This window comes from Canis lupus, chromosome 10, assembly GCF_003254725.2.
Source record: "Canis lupus dingo isolate Sandy chromosome 10, ASM325472v2, whole genome shotgun sequence".
Lineage (NCBI taxonomy): Eukaryota > Metazoa > Chordata > Mammalia > Carnivora > Canidae > Canis > Canis lupus.
In genome coordinates this window covers 45,292,685-45,309,488 of record NC_064252.1, presented here as the reverse complement: position 1 = coordinate 45,309,488, position 16,804 = coordinate 45,292,685, and the positions used below count along the sequence as shown (strand labels likewise).

The following is a 16,804-nucleotide window of genomic DNA, read 5'->3' as shown; positions in this document are numbered from 1 at the left end:
GGTCCAGTGGTACAACTTGAAAGCAAAACAAAAGATTGAGCTGTATCAGTGGTTTGCTTACTACAGCTTGTCAGTGTATTACATCCTTAAAGAAAATTTGGGAGAATAACGTTGGCATTTTTACTTATCATCAAGTAGAGATGGCTGTAATTATTCTCTAAAGTTTCCAAAGTCATTTAGAATGCTCCACCATAAACTAACAGAGACTGGGTAAACTAGATGCATTCTACAAATTCTGATTTCATTTTATTTTGACATTTGATACTTATTGGCAAGTAGATATTTATAGGAGTCTGCCTTTCTCATAATGGGTTTAATAAAGAAATTATAGTAGTATCTGCAAATAAATTAATTATGCATGAATTATTACCAACTTTTAGGCTTTGTATTTTGGGGTAATTCCTTACATCAGCCTCTTCCTCTAAGAAAGTAAAAACTAGTTGTAGGCTGAGAGCAATTTTGTCTTGTTTCTTATTTCGTTGCAAAGACAACAATTGATATATCATGTATAGTCCTTTATTCCGCTCTTGCTTTGGGTTCTTGTATGTGTATTAATTCCCTGGAAGAATTTCCCTCCACATTGAAGTTTTTCCTGTTTATTTTTCTAGGATGTTCTTTTCAGGTGATGGAAAGCTTTTCCATTGTTTTGACAGAGACTGCTTAGGATGGTACATTAAATAGCACATGACATTTTAAGTTGTTCTTACATTACCTCCCAAGTGTTTAAGGTCAATCTTCTTTGACTGTCAAGAATGTTTAGAGAGAGGATAGGAAGGGGACTAGGGTTTGTGGCACGTCCTGCGTTAGCCCTCTTGAGCAGTTGTGCAGATGGTGGTGGCTACCCACCTCAGGGATCAAGAGGAGATTGCCTCTAACCCTGATTCTGTGGCCAGGAGCTGTCTAAAGACCTTCCTCCTGGACTTCTTTTATGGGAGAACTTTTATGGGACGAGGCATAGCCTTTTGTTCCCCTTGCCCTCTGGGATCCTCTGACTGCCAGCCCTGTGTTTGGTTTTCCCCAATCAGCCTGGATGAAAATTCAGCTCTTCTGTTATTTCCTTCTACTGCCCTTCTCTCACACTTTTCATTAGGAGTGACTTTAAATGCTACTGACCCTCTGGAAGTTGAGAAAAAACTGACATACATCCTCCTTGGCTCTTCCCTTCTATTTTCTCCTTTTGGGTTTCTGAAGCCTCTCACCATTCCTTTTTAATCCTAATGATGTGTATCTTGTAGTTGGGGTTTTTGATCTTCTTGGACCTGCTGGTTTATAGTTTCCATCAAATTTAGAAAGATTCAGCCATTATTTCTTAATCACAGGTCTATAGGTCAACTGTAGTTTGGTAAATCTAGGATGGACTTATCCTTTCTTAACTGGTGCTATCCAGGATATATTCTTATTGTCATGAATAGCATGAGCACAAGAGCCAGGCCAAACCATGCAGCCATACGTAAGGCCCCTGCTCATGTCATGTCCACTAACATTCCATTGGCCAAAGCCAATTACATAACTAAGTCCAACATCAGTGGGTTGGGGAGGGAAGTAAATTTTTGCTAACAGCAATGGAAGCTTTCACAATCTTTTGTTCTTGTGTGGTTCTTTTTTTGGTTCTGGAAAACACTGCTGCTGGAAAGTGAATCAACTTTGGAATTAGACCTAGATTCAAACCCTAGTTTTGCCACTAACTATTTGTGTGACCTTAGCAAGTTACCTAACATTTCTAAACTATGTTCCCTCAGTTGTAAAAATGGTAATAACAGCATTTACCTCATACGGTTTTTGGGAAAATTAAAACATGTAACACACATGGAAATGTCTAGTGCAAAGTTGGCATTCAGTTAATGTTAGTTTCCTTTTGGGATTCCAAGTGGGCTTTTATTGCAGATACTGGTTCTAGAAAGTAAAACAATTTGACATGATACAAAAGCCTCTGTCATAAAGAATATTTTTAGAATAGTCATGATATTAACCATTTTATTTTCATTCACAATGATGGATGAGAATTGGCATTTGGATCCAGGAAGTAATACAGTACTGTTCAACTATGTCCTGATAGGATGAAAGTCCATTTTTAAGGGAGTACCCATTCTTCTGGTAGAAGTAGTAAGTAGGACTGTACTATGGGGCCTTTTCTCCATGCCTTTGTCCTACTTTCCTGTTGTCAGACTGGACTTAGGGAGAAGCTCGAATGGTGCAAGAATAGTTGTAAATTGGATGTGGTAGTTTTCAATTCTCAGAAGCTTTTGTGTAGATTGTTCTGGATGGGGTCTGGGTTATTGCTCTTTGGGGAAGTAGCTGGTACTTTCCAGTGACTATATCTTTTTTTTTTTTTAAAGATTTATTTATTTATGATAGACATAGAGAGAGAGAGAGAGAGAGAGAGAGAGAGAGAGGCAGAGACCCAGGCAGAGGGAGAAGCAGGCTCCCTGCAGGGAGCCCGACGCGGGACTCGATCCTGGGACTCCAGGATCGTGCCATGGGCCCAAAGGCAGGCACTAAACCGCTGAGCCACCCAGGGATCCCCCAGTGACTATATCTTAATTTTTAAGGGATATGGTCCTAATCCTATGGGGAGCTGGCCACTCCTTAGGTTGTGAAAGCCCTATGAGCCTCAAGTGAGGGGTCTATTTGGTGGTTTGGGATCTCCCTTTTAGGAAGGAAAAAGACTTCTGTTCTCTTGGGTTTGGAGCAGGCCTCATATTTTATATTGGTTCTCTTTTCTTGTTTTATCCTTGAAAAATGTAATTAAACTAAAATGGTAAATATGCAATAAGAAAATCATGTTAGGGCTGCCTGGGTGGCTCAGTGGTCGGGCATCTGCCTTAGCCTCAGGTCGTGATCCCAAGATCTGGGATCCAGTCCCTCATCGGGTTCCTGTGAAGAGCCTGCTTCTCCCTCTTTTTATGTCTGCCTCTCCCTTTCTGTCTGTGTCTCTCATGAATAAATAAATAAATCTTAAAAAAAAAAAAAAGAAAATCATGTTAGAGTAAAAATGTCCACTTAAGGGCATCAGGCTAAAAAAAGGAAAGAATTCTGGCATTGATGTAGCTCTCCTGGGATCTAGACTGATTGATGACACTGAAAGTGGACTTAATTTAGATGGTCTATGATGTCAGGCTCTTCAGAATTGGAAATTCAAGACACTCCTATGGTAGAATGAGCATCCAGGCTGACAGCCAGGGTCAGAGCTCAGAGCTCCCACTTCAACCCAGAGCATCACACTTTATACCTGAGGAGCAGATGGAGGAGGAGTGGGGTGGGGGGAGGGAGGAGGAGGAGAAGGAGGAGAAAAATGAAGAGGAAGAGGAGGAGGCAAACTAGACAATTGGGGCAAAGTTGTAACTTCAACATGGTTTCATATATACAACCAAAAGAGCTATCAGCTCAGGACCCTCTCATGGTTCCAGGAGGTCAGAGATGGGCAGCACAGCACCTTTCACTTATATCTGTACCCATGTCAAGCATTGGTAATGAATTCCTCATCGTCCTTGCCACTGAGCAGCACTGCCCTAGGCCTCTGTATCGCTCGCTGGCCAGCCTCTAAGTGAGTGGAACTACAAACAGTTCACTGTACTCACCACCATATTGGCTCTTGACTCCAAGAAAACACTTTTCAATGAATAAATAAAAAGGAGTATCAGGTAATAGGAAAAGGCACTGTTTTTTCTGAGAATGTTTTTGTTTGTGTCTGGTATTCTTGGCAAAATGGAGTCAAAAAAGCTGCTCAGATCAGCTAGTTTTATTCTGAAGTCAAAAAATGGTATAGCTGTAAAAATTTGGCTGATTCTACCTTTGGAAACTGTACTTTTCTGTGTGTGTTGGTGGAGATAAATGCATGAACTAAAACTAAATATTATGAAACCAAACTTTATTTACTTTAAGATATGTTCAGGCTGTTAGGCTTGGAGAGAAAAAATAACCAAGTTGTGTTCTTGGAAGGCACTTCCGATCTTTAATTAGATATTTAAAGTTTACTGGCCCATCACTCAGGCTTGGCATTGCCTCTTTGTTTCTAATCTCTGATTTAATTTAGAAGCACTGATTGTAACTTACTGACAGCAGGAGGCTCTCTCAGAGGTCTTCTTTCTCCCTAGAACTCAGTTTAATTCAATGGATGATGCTGGAGCATCTGCACTTCCAAAATTGTTGTCACATTACAGTTTTCAAGGCTGAGAGACTTTAATTATCTCTGGAGTCCTGCTCCTTCCAATAACGGTTAGCCTTGAATTTCTGTGAGATGGTGCTCTGGTTAGTTAACAAGCATTTGTTCAACATCTTCTGTGTCTTTAGAAGCTCACAAAGGCTGAGGAGGAGATTCTGAAGGAATAAAAGACAAAGTTCCTATTCAGGAAACCCCAAACTTGTAGAATATTGATTATACTTCTGCTTGTTGATTTAAAAGTTGTCCTTTCCCACCATAACTCCAGGAGCCCAGTTTAGGATTTAAGAATTTCCCACCTCCACCTCTACCTTCTTTTTCCCTACCTCTGGTAGGTGTTAAGGCCTAGTTTTCCTAACCAGAGAGTAAGACACTTTCATGGCAGGGAACCCCTGTATCCCTTCCCCTATAGTGGGTTTGTATTCCAGGTTCCTTTGTTATTCTCAGCTCCTGGCTGCAGTATAGCCTGTCAGCAGGATGCCTCCACTGTTCACTGTAGTCCTTTTTTGGCACCAGGCAGTGGTGGGCACAGCCCAGTTTTCTGGTCACCAACACAATCAATCTTTTAGAATCCCACTGAAATAATTGAGTGGATCCAGACATCTTGCATCACCTAACAAAATATATGGCATAGAGTAATCCCTCAAGAATCTCTTAAAAATTAAAATGAATTACTAGGTAAAAGAACTAGTGTCAATTTCTGATTACCTTTGAATAAACTTGCCCTGGATTTGAGGGGACATTTGCTTTTGAAAGTCAAATACCAGGCTGAGCTCTGGGGATACATGTTGAAAAAGAAAGTCCCTCTCCTTAGGAAGTTTATGCTCTGGAACAGCCTATTTGGAAGTGTCTACCAGCTGTCAGGGATGTATCAGGGAGAGTGGTTATAGAAACAGATAAACATAGTTCTGTCTTCAAGGAAATCACAGTTGGATAAGGGAGACAAACATGCAGATAGCAGAAATCCAACACTTGAGAGCTCTCAGAGTTAATAACCCATGAGGCTGTCTTGTGGGTGACTGCTAATCCCAGTGCAGGCAGATACCAGCTAAACCAGCAGGTGTGTGTTGCTACTTGTCAGAATCTCACATTAGGCCCTGGCCTCAGAGACACAGCTCACCAACCATCATCACCTACATATCTGAATTATAGACCAGGTGCTTTTCATCCCAGAAAGAGATGAGTCTATAAGCCCCTTGAAGGAAACTAAGAACAACCAGCACATAACAAATAAGATTTGCTTACATAGATCTTGTATTGTGATCATTTATGAGGATACACAAGGACAGTGTTCAGTTGGAAAGAGAATGGGGAACTTTGGAGACAGACAGACCTGATTTGAATCCTGACTGCGCTACTTATTAGCTGTGTGGCCTTGGTTAAGTTTCTTAATTTCTCTGAACCACACTTTGCTCATCTGTGAAATGGGGGTGATGATTCTTACTTATGTGATCATTGTGAGAATAAATGAGGCAGTATGTTTCAGTGTCCAGCACAGTGGTTGGGACATAGTAGGCACAAAGTAAATTTTAGTTTTCCCCCTTTTCTCCTCCTTTATGCATTATAAAGGAGGCAATATAAAAGACATTTAATCTAAAATTAACAGCACTATTAGAAATTGTGGCATGTAATGAACCATATCGTGAGAATGGCTTGGAGTGGGTATCTAGAAGACAGTATGTCAGAGATTCTCCAGCACTCTAAAGGGAAAAAGAGCTCTAACTTCTTTGGAGAACACTTCTTTAGGGAAGGAATAGGGACATCAGGGTATTAGAATCTTGTTCCCAGAAATCACTTAACTTTTTTTCCCCAAGCCTATTTTGTATAGAAATAATTTGTTTGCATGCCTATCTTGCCTTTTAGACTAAGACTTTGCAAATTTCATTGCAAAAGAATCACTGGAATGCTTTTAAGAGTACAATTTCCTGGAGATCCCCCCCTCCAACCTAGAATGTATCTTGGGTATGGCCTAGGAGTTTACACTTTGATAAGCACATTGGGGGTTCTGACACAGGTACTGAGGATCACACTTTGGGAAGACTACACTGGAGTAAGAGCACCTCAAAAGCTTGGACTGTTTCCTATTCATTCTGTATTTCCAGTGCCCAGATATAATAGATATTGATTGAGTTTGGTTGAATAACTGAGTGAATAATGATTCTCTGAGAAGATGTCCTATTGAGAAGAGGATCTTTTACAATAATTGGCTCCTTGGGTCCTAGGTCAGCGTCTTGTGAGTTTGAAGAAAATAATTAGTCTGCTAAAACTTGTGAGTAAGACCCAGTCCCTGGTAGCCCACATGACCTATTTCACAAAAATGGGCTTTTGTTGAGGACAGGTGGCTGAGCAGATGCAAGCCTGGGGTTGCTCCCTCAAACAGTAGCTCTCACCTTACTATTTCTCTGTTGATTCAGGGTTAGAATTAAGGGTTAGAGACGAGGGAGCAGCTCTGTGACCATAATGCATTCCTTTTGTGTACTGTAGGTCCCTTAGGACCAAGAGAGGTTCAGGCCTTTCTTTGATGGAAAAGATGAAGAACAAGAGTTTTAACAAATTTTCTTTAAAGGAAACTCATAAAGTTCTCCTGAATTTTACTGTTTCATTAAAACACCTCTTGATTTGGTGCCTTTTAAAGGGTATTGCCTATTCTAAATTGAATAGATTTATTCAGCTAAACATTATCCATGGGCATTTGGGCATTGTTTCTTTAGATATTGCTTCTCTTTCCCTGTGCCCATGTCTTTATCCCTGCTTGCCCAGTAGCACCCAGAGCCTGGGGCCAACCTTCCTCTTGAGTTTGGTGGAGAATAATGATGGCTTATATTCACGTTTTCTAGGTGAATATTGGATGTGAGACTGCATTACATTTGTACTTTACAATGTTCCACTTAGAAGAGAGAGGCCTCAGGAGATAGTATCACACCCACTTATTAAGAGTTGCCCATACTTGGTATTTGAAATTACTTTTAAGACATCGTGGCCCTTGTGAGACATATATATTCATTGCTCCAGGGAAATGCTAGATATTTATCCATTTGGTGAAATGACTCTATTTTCTTTAAATAAATTAGTGGTTAATTTCCATAGAGTGACTGAGTGCAGCTGCCCACACATCTCAGTGGTTGGGCGGTGGGGCCAGATCAAGCCAGAAACTGTTCTATGACCTCTCAACACCAAAACATCTTAATCTGGAATTTAACTCAAGTAACTGGGGATTTTCCATTGCAACAAAAACTACTGATTTCACCACTTGCATTACCTTCATAGATGTCACTTTCCCCTTTCACTGGGCCCTTATTATAATTTTAGATCTCTGGGGATTTTATTCACCTCCTAGTTTATTATGGTTAGAAAAAGACATTGCATTGCTTTCTGTAAATAGAAGCACGTGCTGCCTCTCCCTGAAAGTACTGCCTTTTGATAGTTCAGTTCTTTTAGAGTCTCACAGCTGAATAAGGAGGTTAGAGCTGCAGCAGACAGCGGTCTCTACCCACGTAGGTCAGATCTTCACCGAGGAGTCCTGGGCAGTGGGGAGGGATCACAGACAGATGAGCTGCACTGGGACTAGGGAGTGGTCTGGGAGTCAAGGTTGCTGATGGGGCTTTTAGTTTCTGGATTGCCCTCTCCCTGTGGTACATTAAATTGTCCTGGGAGCAGTGTCACATCTAGCTGCTTTTTGAATTGCCTTTCCTCTCCTGCCCTTGGAGTGCTAGTGTTTCAGATATGTGGGGAGGAGCCTTGTGTAGCTGTGGCAGGGAAGATCTAAAAAGGAAGGGACGTACTGTTTGAGGACACGACATGTTATTATCTGGAATACCTAGGGCACAGTCATGCTTAAATGATGTGAGTCTGTTACATGCTACTCAGAAGAATTTCTTGCAATATTGGGACCTAAGGCAGGTCAATCCTGAGGCAGGGCAATTCTCTGAGGAAAGAATGTATTAGGTGCTCAGTCATTGTTTCTTTGTAATAAGGACAATAAAAACAAGGAAGGATAAGAATTCTTGCTGAATCCTGGATCCTGTGCTAAGTGCTGTGGAAGATACAAAGAAAGAAAAGACACTGTCCCTAAATTTAAGACGTTTACCATCCAGTGAGTGAAGTCAGCCCATGTGAACACAGGCAGTAATCCAAGCCGATGTGCTCACACCATAGGAAAGCTTTAGACCATAGCTCTTGACAGCAGGATGACTGGGGACATACTGCTGAGTGGTGAGCTATGTTGTAAGCAGCTGCATACTAAAAATAAAGTGTCATGTTTATGAAGGATTGACTTAAATTAGACTGGATTCAAGGTCATGTAAATACTCTTTCACCATCACTGGCTGATACTTCTTTGTCTTCCTTGGAATTGAAGGTGGGGGTGACAGGCAGCCAGGAATTACATATACTATGAGCCTATTTAATGATGGGGTGGGGGGCGGACCTAAGAGTGTGTCCTGGCAGCAAAAATGACTGAGAACAGTGGTCCTGACTAATTCCTTCCACGGGACTGAGAAGGAGCTGGAGGCAGATCACAGTCTGGGATGGCTGGGCCAAGCTTGATGGTGGAGACTGAACAGTGCCTGAATGAAGGGTAGGGTGAGTGCAGGGGAGGGCTCTGAGGTTCCTGGTGGTGAAGATAGTGGCGTACAGGAATCCTAGAGGGCTGGGAGGACAGCGCCATGTGGCAGAGCGTTAGAGGGAATGTTGTAGGGCCTTGAACCCTGGACTCGATTGCAAACAGGGCCCTCAGCACTGGCAGTGCCCGTCCACCACATAGTAAGTGCTCGACAAATATTTGCCAAATGAATAATTAATGAATTGGACTCTGACAACTGGACTTTATCCTGTAGGTGAGACATGGAAGATTTGACAAGGAGGTGGTGTTCCCCTGACATATCAAAATATATTTGACCTGGGGCTCATTTCATTTGTTAAACCAGCCAGTCTGAGAAATCAATACCAGGTGCTAATGAAAAACAGCAGCTTAATGCGACCTCTCTCTCCCAGCTAGTGTCAGAATGCTGTCAGCCTTCAAATTGCTACCTCATGGCACATGGGAGATATCAGGGCTTGGGGTGGGAGGGGGATGTTTGGGTTGGAAGATTTTGTAGTTTGTCTGGATGTCTCTTTGAGGAACCATATCCTTCTTCTGTGCACAGCAGATCTTGACTGGCTTGTATCTTGATGATCAAAATCCGTATGGCTTTATTGTGGTTTTGTCTCCTCTCTGGTTTAGCCTGTGGCATCTCAAATTTATAAAGCTCTCTGAATACTGGGATTTCCTGTGCCTTGTCCTCCATCCTCTTGGTCTTCAGTAGGGCTATCTCCCTGGGCTGCAACTGTCTGTCATCCCAGCTAAGTCCCTTAGAAGTGACCCTGATAAAAATGGCAGCCCTTGCTCACTGCCTGTGGAATAATGAAATAGAACTTCTATGTCCTAAGATTTGCTTCTTATTGCTCTGCTGTTTTTCTTGTTTTATTTATTTATTTTTTTAATAATAAATTTATTTTTTATTGGTGTTCAATTTGCCAACATACAGAATAACACCCAGTGCTCATCCTGTCAAGTGCCCCCCTCAGTGCTCACCACCCAGTCACCCCCACCCCCCGCCCTCCCCCCTTCCACCACCCCTAGTTCATTTCCCAGAGTTAGGAGTCTTCCATGTTCTGTGTCCCTTTCTGATATTTCCTACCCATTTCTTCTCCCTTCCCTTCTATTCCCTTTCACTATTATCTATATTCCCCAAATGAATGAGACCATATAATGTTTGTCCTCCGATTGACTTATTTCACTTTATTGTTAAAGCAAGCCCAGTTAAATGGACAGTTTTGAGTTGCTTTGTTTTCTGATCACTAGTGTGGGAATTTGTAGGTGCATGATTATAATGACTAAACCAGTGTATCAATAATTTGATTACTACCACCTGCACAGGGAACATGCTGTCCATTGCTGACCCTTAAATACACTGTCCTGTATCATCAAGACCAGTTCTGTTCTTTGAATTTTCCCTTCGTTGCTAACCTCTTAAGACATTATTAGCAAGTCTGGGGAAAATGGAAAGCCTTGACTCATTCGAAACTTTTAAAGAAAGGATTCTGCTACATAACACCTCTGTGCTACAATAAGTAGCTGGAAGTCAGTTTTGCTTTTACAGCAGTCAGAAAGTCCTGTGGGCTTATGATTTGCATTTGGCAGCAGTTTGTGATATTTTTGGAGTTCCAGCATGGAACTGGGAACATATCACGTTTCACCCCTTGGGCTGTCAATGGCCGTAGAGCCACAGTGACCCTCCATCTCTGTCAGGGCTTGTCACTTGCTTCTTTATGAATATAGCTTTAATCCTCTCACTCGATCTAGCCAACTTTGGGAGAGCCAAATCCCTGGTATCCCTTTACTTCTGCCCTGCCCTTCTTGATTACTTTTGAAAGTTAGAAACATCGATCCTGTTCTGCCCTGGTCTGTCCTGGTTATTTAAAGTTAGTCCTTTCACCCTGGGTAGGTGAGTTTCCTGGGGGCAGCCCCTAGAGGTCTGGGGGTGGTAGTCTCTCATTCTCTGTGGGTATAGGATGTCAGACATCTGTGGACTGTTATGTAGACAGGCTTGGTAGGTGGGATCTTATTAGCAGCTGGGAGGAGGGGGCTGCAGGGACATTCTATAACTATCCATTCCTTTTCTAGGGCAACTATTCAGGGTGGCAGAGTTGGGATAATCATGCCAACTTGGCTTTGACTCCCTACTCTGACATTCATTGACAGTGTGACCTTGAACAATGCATATTGCCTCAGTTTATATGCAGCTGTAGAATGAGGACAAGATTAGAATTGGCCTGCAGAGCTGTGGTAGAGACAGAGACAATGTTTAGAAAGGCCCAAGCACAAAGCAGGTACCCTCAAAGGTATTTATCATTAAAGGGTTTGGACTAGCTTACTTTAATAACATCGTCAGAGTTCTCTCAACTGACTGTATAGAGTCAGTGAATTGAGTTAGTTGGTTTTTTAAGCTGTTTTTTAACTGGAATGAAGTTTTTAAAACTAGAGAATACATCTGCTAGATTCTTGTCTCTGCAACCATATTAGAACTCCCTGGTAGCCCCTGAGCTGCCTTGAGTAGTACCAGGCCAGTAGCTGGGCCCAGGGATGCCACTGAATAGATGATTCTCTTGTGGCCTCTTGGAGTCACCACTGGCCTCATGTGCACAACAGGCTCTAGTCAAGAGGTATGTGGAGATGATGGTAGGTTCACACAGTTTTAAGAACTAATAGAGATACTTAGGTGCTCTTTACCCAGTTTCCCCTGTCATAACATCTTGCAAAACTATAGAACATTACCATAGTCAGCACATTGATATTGATGTTGTCAAGATACCACTACAGGATCCCTCATGTTGCACTTCTATGGTCGTATCCCTTTCCCTCTTGCTCCTACACCCTCCGGAATCTCTGGAAACTACTCATCTGTTATGGCCTGGACTTCTTACTCGTGGAATAAAATGTTATTGATTGTGAGAATGAGATTAATATCTATATTAAGAAGCCATATAATTTTGAAAAAAATGTCACACAGCCAAGCCTAATCCTTAATTGAGACAGTAGAGATCCAGAAAAGGAGGCCAAAGAATCATTTCTTACATTAGGGGAAAATAAAGACTGTGAGGTGGTTTTCAGAGAAGTGGAAAATCTTAGCTTAAGAAAGGTTAGGAATTATTACTTTCACATGCCATTGAATTTACCTTCCTCACCCTGGCTTTTATTAGGTGCTTTTGAATAATTTTATTCTTTACCTTACTTGGGTATTCTCAAGAATTCATCTTAAAATATGGCTGGTACACATATTTACAAAGCTTTATTGGATCCTAAAGTCGGCATTTATGATTTCTTGAGATGACAGTACTTCCTTAGGGATTTTAGTTATGATTCTCAGATTAGTGGGGAAAGTGGAATTTGATGTTCAGAAATGTTCTAGAAACTTGGCTGGGGTGGGCAAGCTTCTGGGACTGCTAGAGAGTTCTTGGGCCTGCCAGAGCCGCCCACTCACGTTGTGTTTCTCTTCTCAGGAGCTGGAGTCAGAGAGGACGTGTTTCTCATTTGGAAGGAGATGGAGGAAGCCTGCAACACTCTGACCCAGATCCAGAGGCTGATCACTGAACTACCCAAGTCTAACGTGGCCACAATAGACCGCGGTGGGTGCTATTCATGTTTGTAGTGTAAGAGGCCTAATTGTTACTAGTTGGGGATGAAGGGCTGTTTCATGAGAGTTCTTTCAGAGTTGTGCTGTGGTTTGTGTGCGTGTGTGTATGTGAGTGAGAGTGTATGTGTGTGTGTGATTGTCCAAAAAAAAACCCCAGTTGGACTGGAAAGTGGTGACTCTTGCTAGGGGAAAGAGGCCTCAGTGTCGAGCTGGGCTCAGCGATGACTGCAGCATGGATAAGTGGGGATTTGTAGCCAAGGAGCAGGGTGGGGTTGGTGGATAGGAAATTCCTAAGAGGAAACATCAGGAGTAAAGGGGGATTCTGCTAAACTCACTTGACAGGATTCTTGCTGAAGGCAGGTTGGTGACCAGACATCACCTGGGGGTGGTAGGCTATGAGGAATTTTATCAGATACAGAGGGTGGGGGATTCTGGCTAAACTGACTTAGGGTTTTGCTAAAATTGGCTGATGAAAAGATAGACGTGGAAGTCCAAAGGTAGAGACCTAGTTGAGAAGAGAATTCAGAGGAACCTGAGTTTTGAGTGAGAAAGTCCTGGTTACAAATCCCAACTTTATCATTAAGCAATAACCTGAATTAATCTCTTTAAGTTTTACTTTATTTTTCTGTTAAATAATTATATCTGCCTTGAGGGATTATTTTAAAGATTAAGTAAAATGATGTATCCTTTGCACCAAGCAGGTATTTGATAAACATTAGCTTACTTTTTTCCCTTTCACAGTTAGAGAGTTAATATATTGATTCTCCTTTCTGAATTCTTGAGTTAGTAAAGGATTTCCTCTGTAGGGCACTGATTTCCATTACAGCACCTCTGGTAATAATGGTAGTTAACACTTAAAGCACATCCCTTACATGGCAAGCCCTGTGCTAGGCTCTTCACAGTATTAACTCATTTAACTCTTCCTATAAGCTTATAAGATAGGTGTTACCATTAGCTCTATTTAGGTTGAGTAACGTACCCAAGGCCACAGAACTAGAAGTGATGAAACCAGGACTCAAACCTAGTTACTACTTTTACTTTTATTAGTAAAAGTACCAAAGTCTGGCTTTCCCCCGAGACATTCCAGTTGAATCCATAGAGTATGTGATCTGGACATTGAGGGTTTTGAAAGCTCCCAGGTGATTTTAATATTCAGCAAAGTTTGGGAACCTTTGCCAGTCTATATTGCCTTTTAGTACCCTGCCTATATTACAGAGGTGTTAATGTGAAAGGAGAGCAAGGAGCCAGATCAGCTGGGGCAGAGATGCAGTTGAAGAGAAGTGGGGAAGGGACATGTGTAGAGGAAGAGGTTAAAAGCATGGGCAGACTTGCCCTGTGCAACCTGAGAAATTTCTGGGGACAGTGAGTTTTTAGTGTGGCTAGGTGTCCAGTTATGGGTCCGGGGCAGCCCAGCTGCAGTTTCTTTGCCAGTGCCAGCTCTCTGGAGTCCCCAAGGAGGGGCCTAATCAGGCTTATCCAGAGGGGCTGCTCATTTGTAGTGACATCATATACAGGATGAACCCAAAAAGTCCTCTGTCATCCCTGAAAGAATGAAAATGGGCTAAAGTCAGCATCCATGCTATACAAGGAGAATGATCCTGCTGCTCAGGTGTTTGGTAGAGTACAGTGGACTGAATTGTTCCCACAAAGTTCATGTATGAAAACTTTAACCGCCAATGTGATTGTATGAAGAGATAGGGCCTTTAAGAGAGGTAATTAAGGTTAAATGCGATCATAAGGCTGGGACCCTAATCCAGTATGACTGGTGTCCTTATATAAGAAGAGGAAGAGATGCCAGAGACTTCTCTCTTTCCACACGTGCACAGAGGAAAAGCTATGTGAGGATGACCGTTTACAAGCCAGAAAGAGATGCTTCACCAGAAACCAAGCCTGAGGGCACTTTGATCTTGGACTTGCAGTCTCCGGAACTGTGAGAAAATGAATTTATGTTGCTTAAGCCCCCAAGTCTATGGTATTTTGTTGTGGTAGCACAGGTGGGATAAAATAGGAGTATTTAAACTTGGGGTAGTTAGGTTTGAGGATTAACAGAAGATTTTTAGATACTATTCCTAAAGGAAACAGAAAAGAAAAACTTTTGGCCTCAGTAACATAGAAGGATAGATCATTGTCCCTTTATTTCAGTCTAACACAGACACATAGCTAAACACTAAACATTTTCAAAAAAAATGCTACAAGTATATCATTTCTATTTAAAAAGCAAAAGTTGTTCAGGACCTTTCCACTGTTGGGTACTCATTGAAACTTTTATAACCTTGCTTTGGCCCCAGAGGCCACATTTGGGGTATCTGACCTGTTCCTTTTGCCACCACAGCAGTGGTTTTGAGGCACAGGAGGGTCTGCTTAATGTGAAAGCATAGCCATTCCCTATGTTTGGCTGCCCAAGGCCTGCAAGGCCAAAGCAGATAGCATAGCCATCTGAAGGGGATGAGTTAGGAGTTAGGATGGAGGGCAGTTATATGGGCTTCCATTCATGTGAAACCTTCATGTGAATTAGACAAAGTCTACCTTCCTGGGTGTAACACCCCTTCGGCCAGGTTTACTGGTTCAGGGATCAGCTGGTGTATTGTTATACCAAAGGCCAGGAGGGTGATATATGGTAGGGATGACTCATCAGCTTGATGCCTAGGATAAGAAGATGGTGAGACTAGATACTTGTTACTAGTAATTTTGACCTCTTTAAATTGTCAAGAGTAGGACATGAGAACTCTCTGGAGGAAAAAACTGACAAAAATATAAGAAATATATTTTTTTTAACAAACTGAGCCACCCAGGTGCCCCTAAAATAATGATTTTAAAGACACTGGACCCTAAGCAATAAAGACCAGTGATCCCTGATATACCAAATATCCAGATTGAGCTCTGTGATTATCTCAACTTAATGCTTTAAGAGAGTTTCCAGGCCATGATGTAGGGAGAAGGATCCCAGGTGTAGCACAATAAACTTATGATTCTGGGAGACAGAGATAAGAGTCCAGGGAGACCAAGAAATCTAGATTTCTTAGGATGAATTACCAGAAAGGAGAGAGGCACACAGAGAGAGAATTCAGGAAATCTTCAGAGCCCCCCTTGAGAATTTCAGTTCAGTATGGATGAACTCTTTCATCTGGGGAGATTACCTGAGGCTGGGAAAGATCCATTGGGAAGAATTAGAAAGAAAAGGCTTAGAGCTCACACACAGCCAGAAACAGTACCTGTTCTTAACAGCCCGAAGTGGAATAATTCATAACTCATGGGGCACCAGGTGGACTACTTGGGAAAGTCTAGCCTCAGTAATAGGGAATGAGTAGCATTCAGTAGAGCTCTGGGCCCTCCTAGGAAATCATCAAAGCAAGATATGGAAGGAAAAAACTCTTTATAGGTAATGAAACTTCATCTCAGAACAAGGTTCTGGAAGATTTAAAAGAACACAAAAACAAGCAGTAGCCAACAAGGTAAAATTCACAATTGGCTTCCAATCAGAGATTACTAGGAGTGAAAAGAAGCAGGAAATGTTTCTCTTAATAATCTATCAATCCAAATTCACTGGGAACTGACACATTAGAATTGTCAGAAAAAGAAATTCAGTTATTATAACTGTATTCTATGTGTTTAAAAATTTAAGTAGGAATACGGATGGATATTTTTTAAAAAGGCATATATTGAACTTTTAGAGATGAAAAACTTTTAAGGAAGAAAATATCTTTGATGAAAACATGCTGAATGAGATCAATGGCAGATTATTAGACATTGCAGGAAAAAAAGATTAGTGAACTTGAAGACATAGCAATAGAAACTATACAAAATGAGACAATCAGAGAAAAAGAATAATAATAAGTAAAAACCAAACAAATAGACCCAGCAATTGCACTGTTGGGGATTTACCCCAAAGATACAAATGCAATGAAACGCCGGGACACCTGCACCCCGATGTTTATAGCAGCAATGGCCACGATAGCCAAACTGTGGAAGGAGCCTCGGTGTCCAACGAAAGATGAATGGATAAAGAAGATGTGGTTTATGTATACAATGGAATATTACTCAGCCATTAGAAATGACAAATACCCACCATTTGCTTCAACGTGGATGGAACTGGAGGGTATTATGCTGAGTGAAGTAAGTCAGTCGGAGAAGGACAAACATTATATGTTCTCATTCATTTGGGGAATATAAATAATAGTGAAAGGGAATATAAGGGAAGGGAGAAGTAATGTGTGGGAAATATCAGAAAGGGAAACAGAACGTAAAGACTGCTAACTCTGGGAAATGAACTAGGGGTGGTAGAAGGGGAGGAGGGCGGGGGGTGGGAGTGAATGGGTGACGGGTACTGGGGGTTATTCTGTATGTTAGTAAATTGAACACCAATAAAAAATAAATTAAAAAAAAACCAAACAAATAACAAACAAAAGAGCATCATTGAGCTTCAGTTGGCCAAAATATACATATAGATGGAATTTCCAAAGAGAGGAGAGAA

General features: G+C 41.6%; 1 protein-coding gene across 10 annotated transcripts in view; it reads left to right on the top strand.

The window, feature by feature from the left end:
- Nucleotides 1–16,804, top strand: part of VWA3B (von Willebrand factor A domain containing 3B) — a 256,331-nt gene that overhangs the window by 38,186 nt on the left and 201,341 nt on the right. For all 10 annotated transcript variants that reach the window (XM_035696404.2, XM_025464606.3, XM_025464618.3 and 7 more), the window contains one exon: nucleotides 12,200–12,325. In XM_035696404.2, coding sequence (XP_035552297.1) covers nucleotides 12,200–12,325 — 126 coding nt within the window. The remainder of the gene's footprint in view (nucleotides 1–12,199; nucleotides 12,326–16,804) is intronic.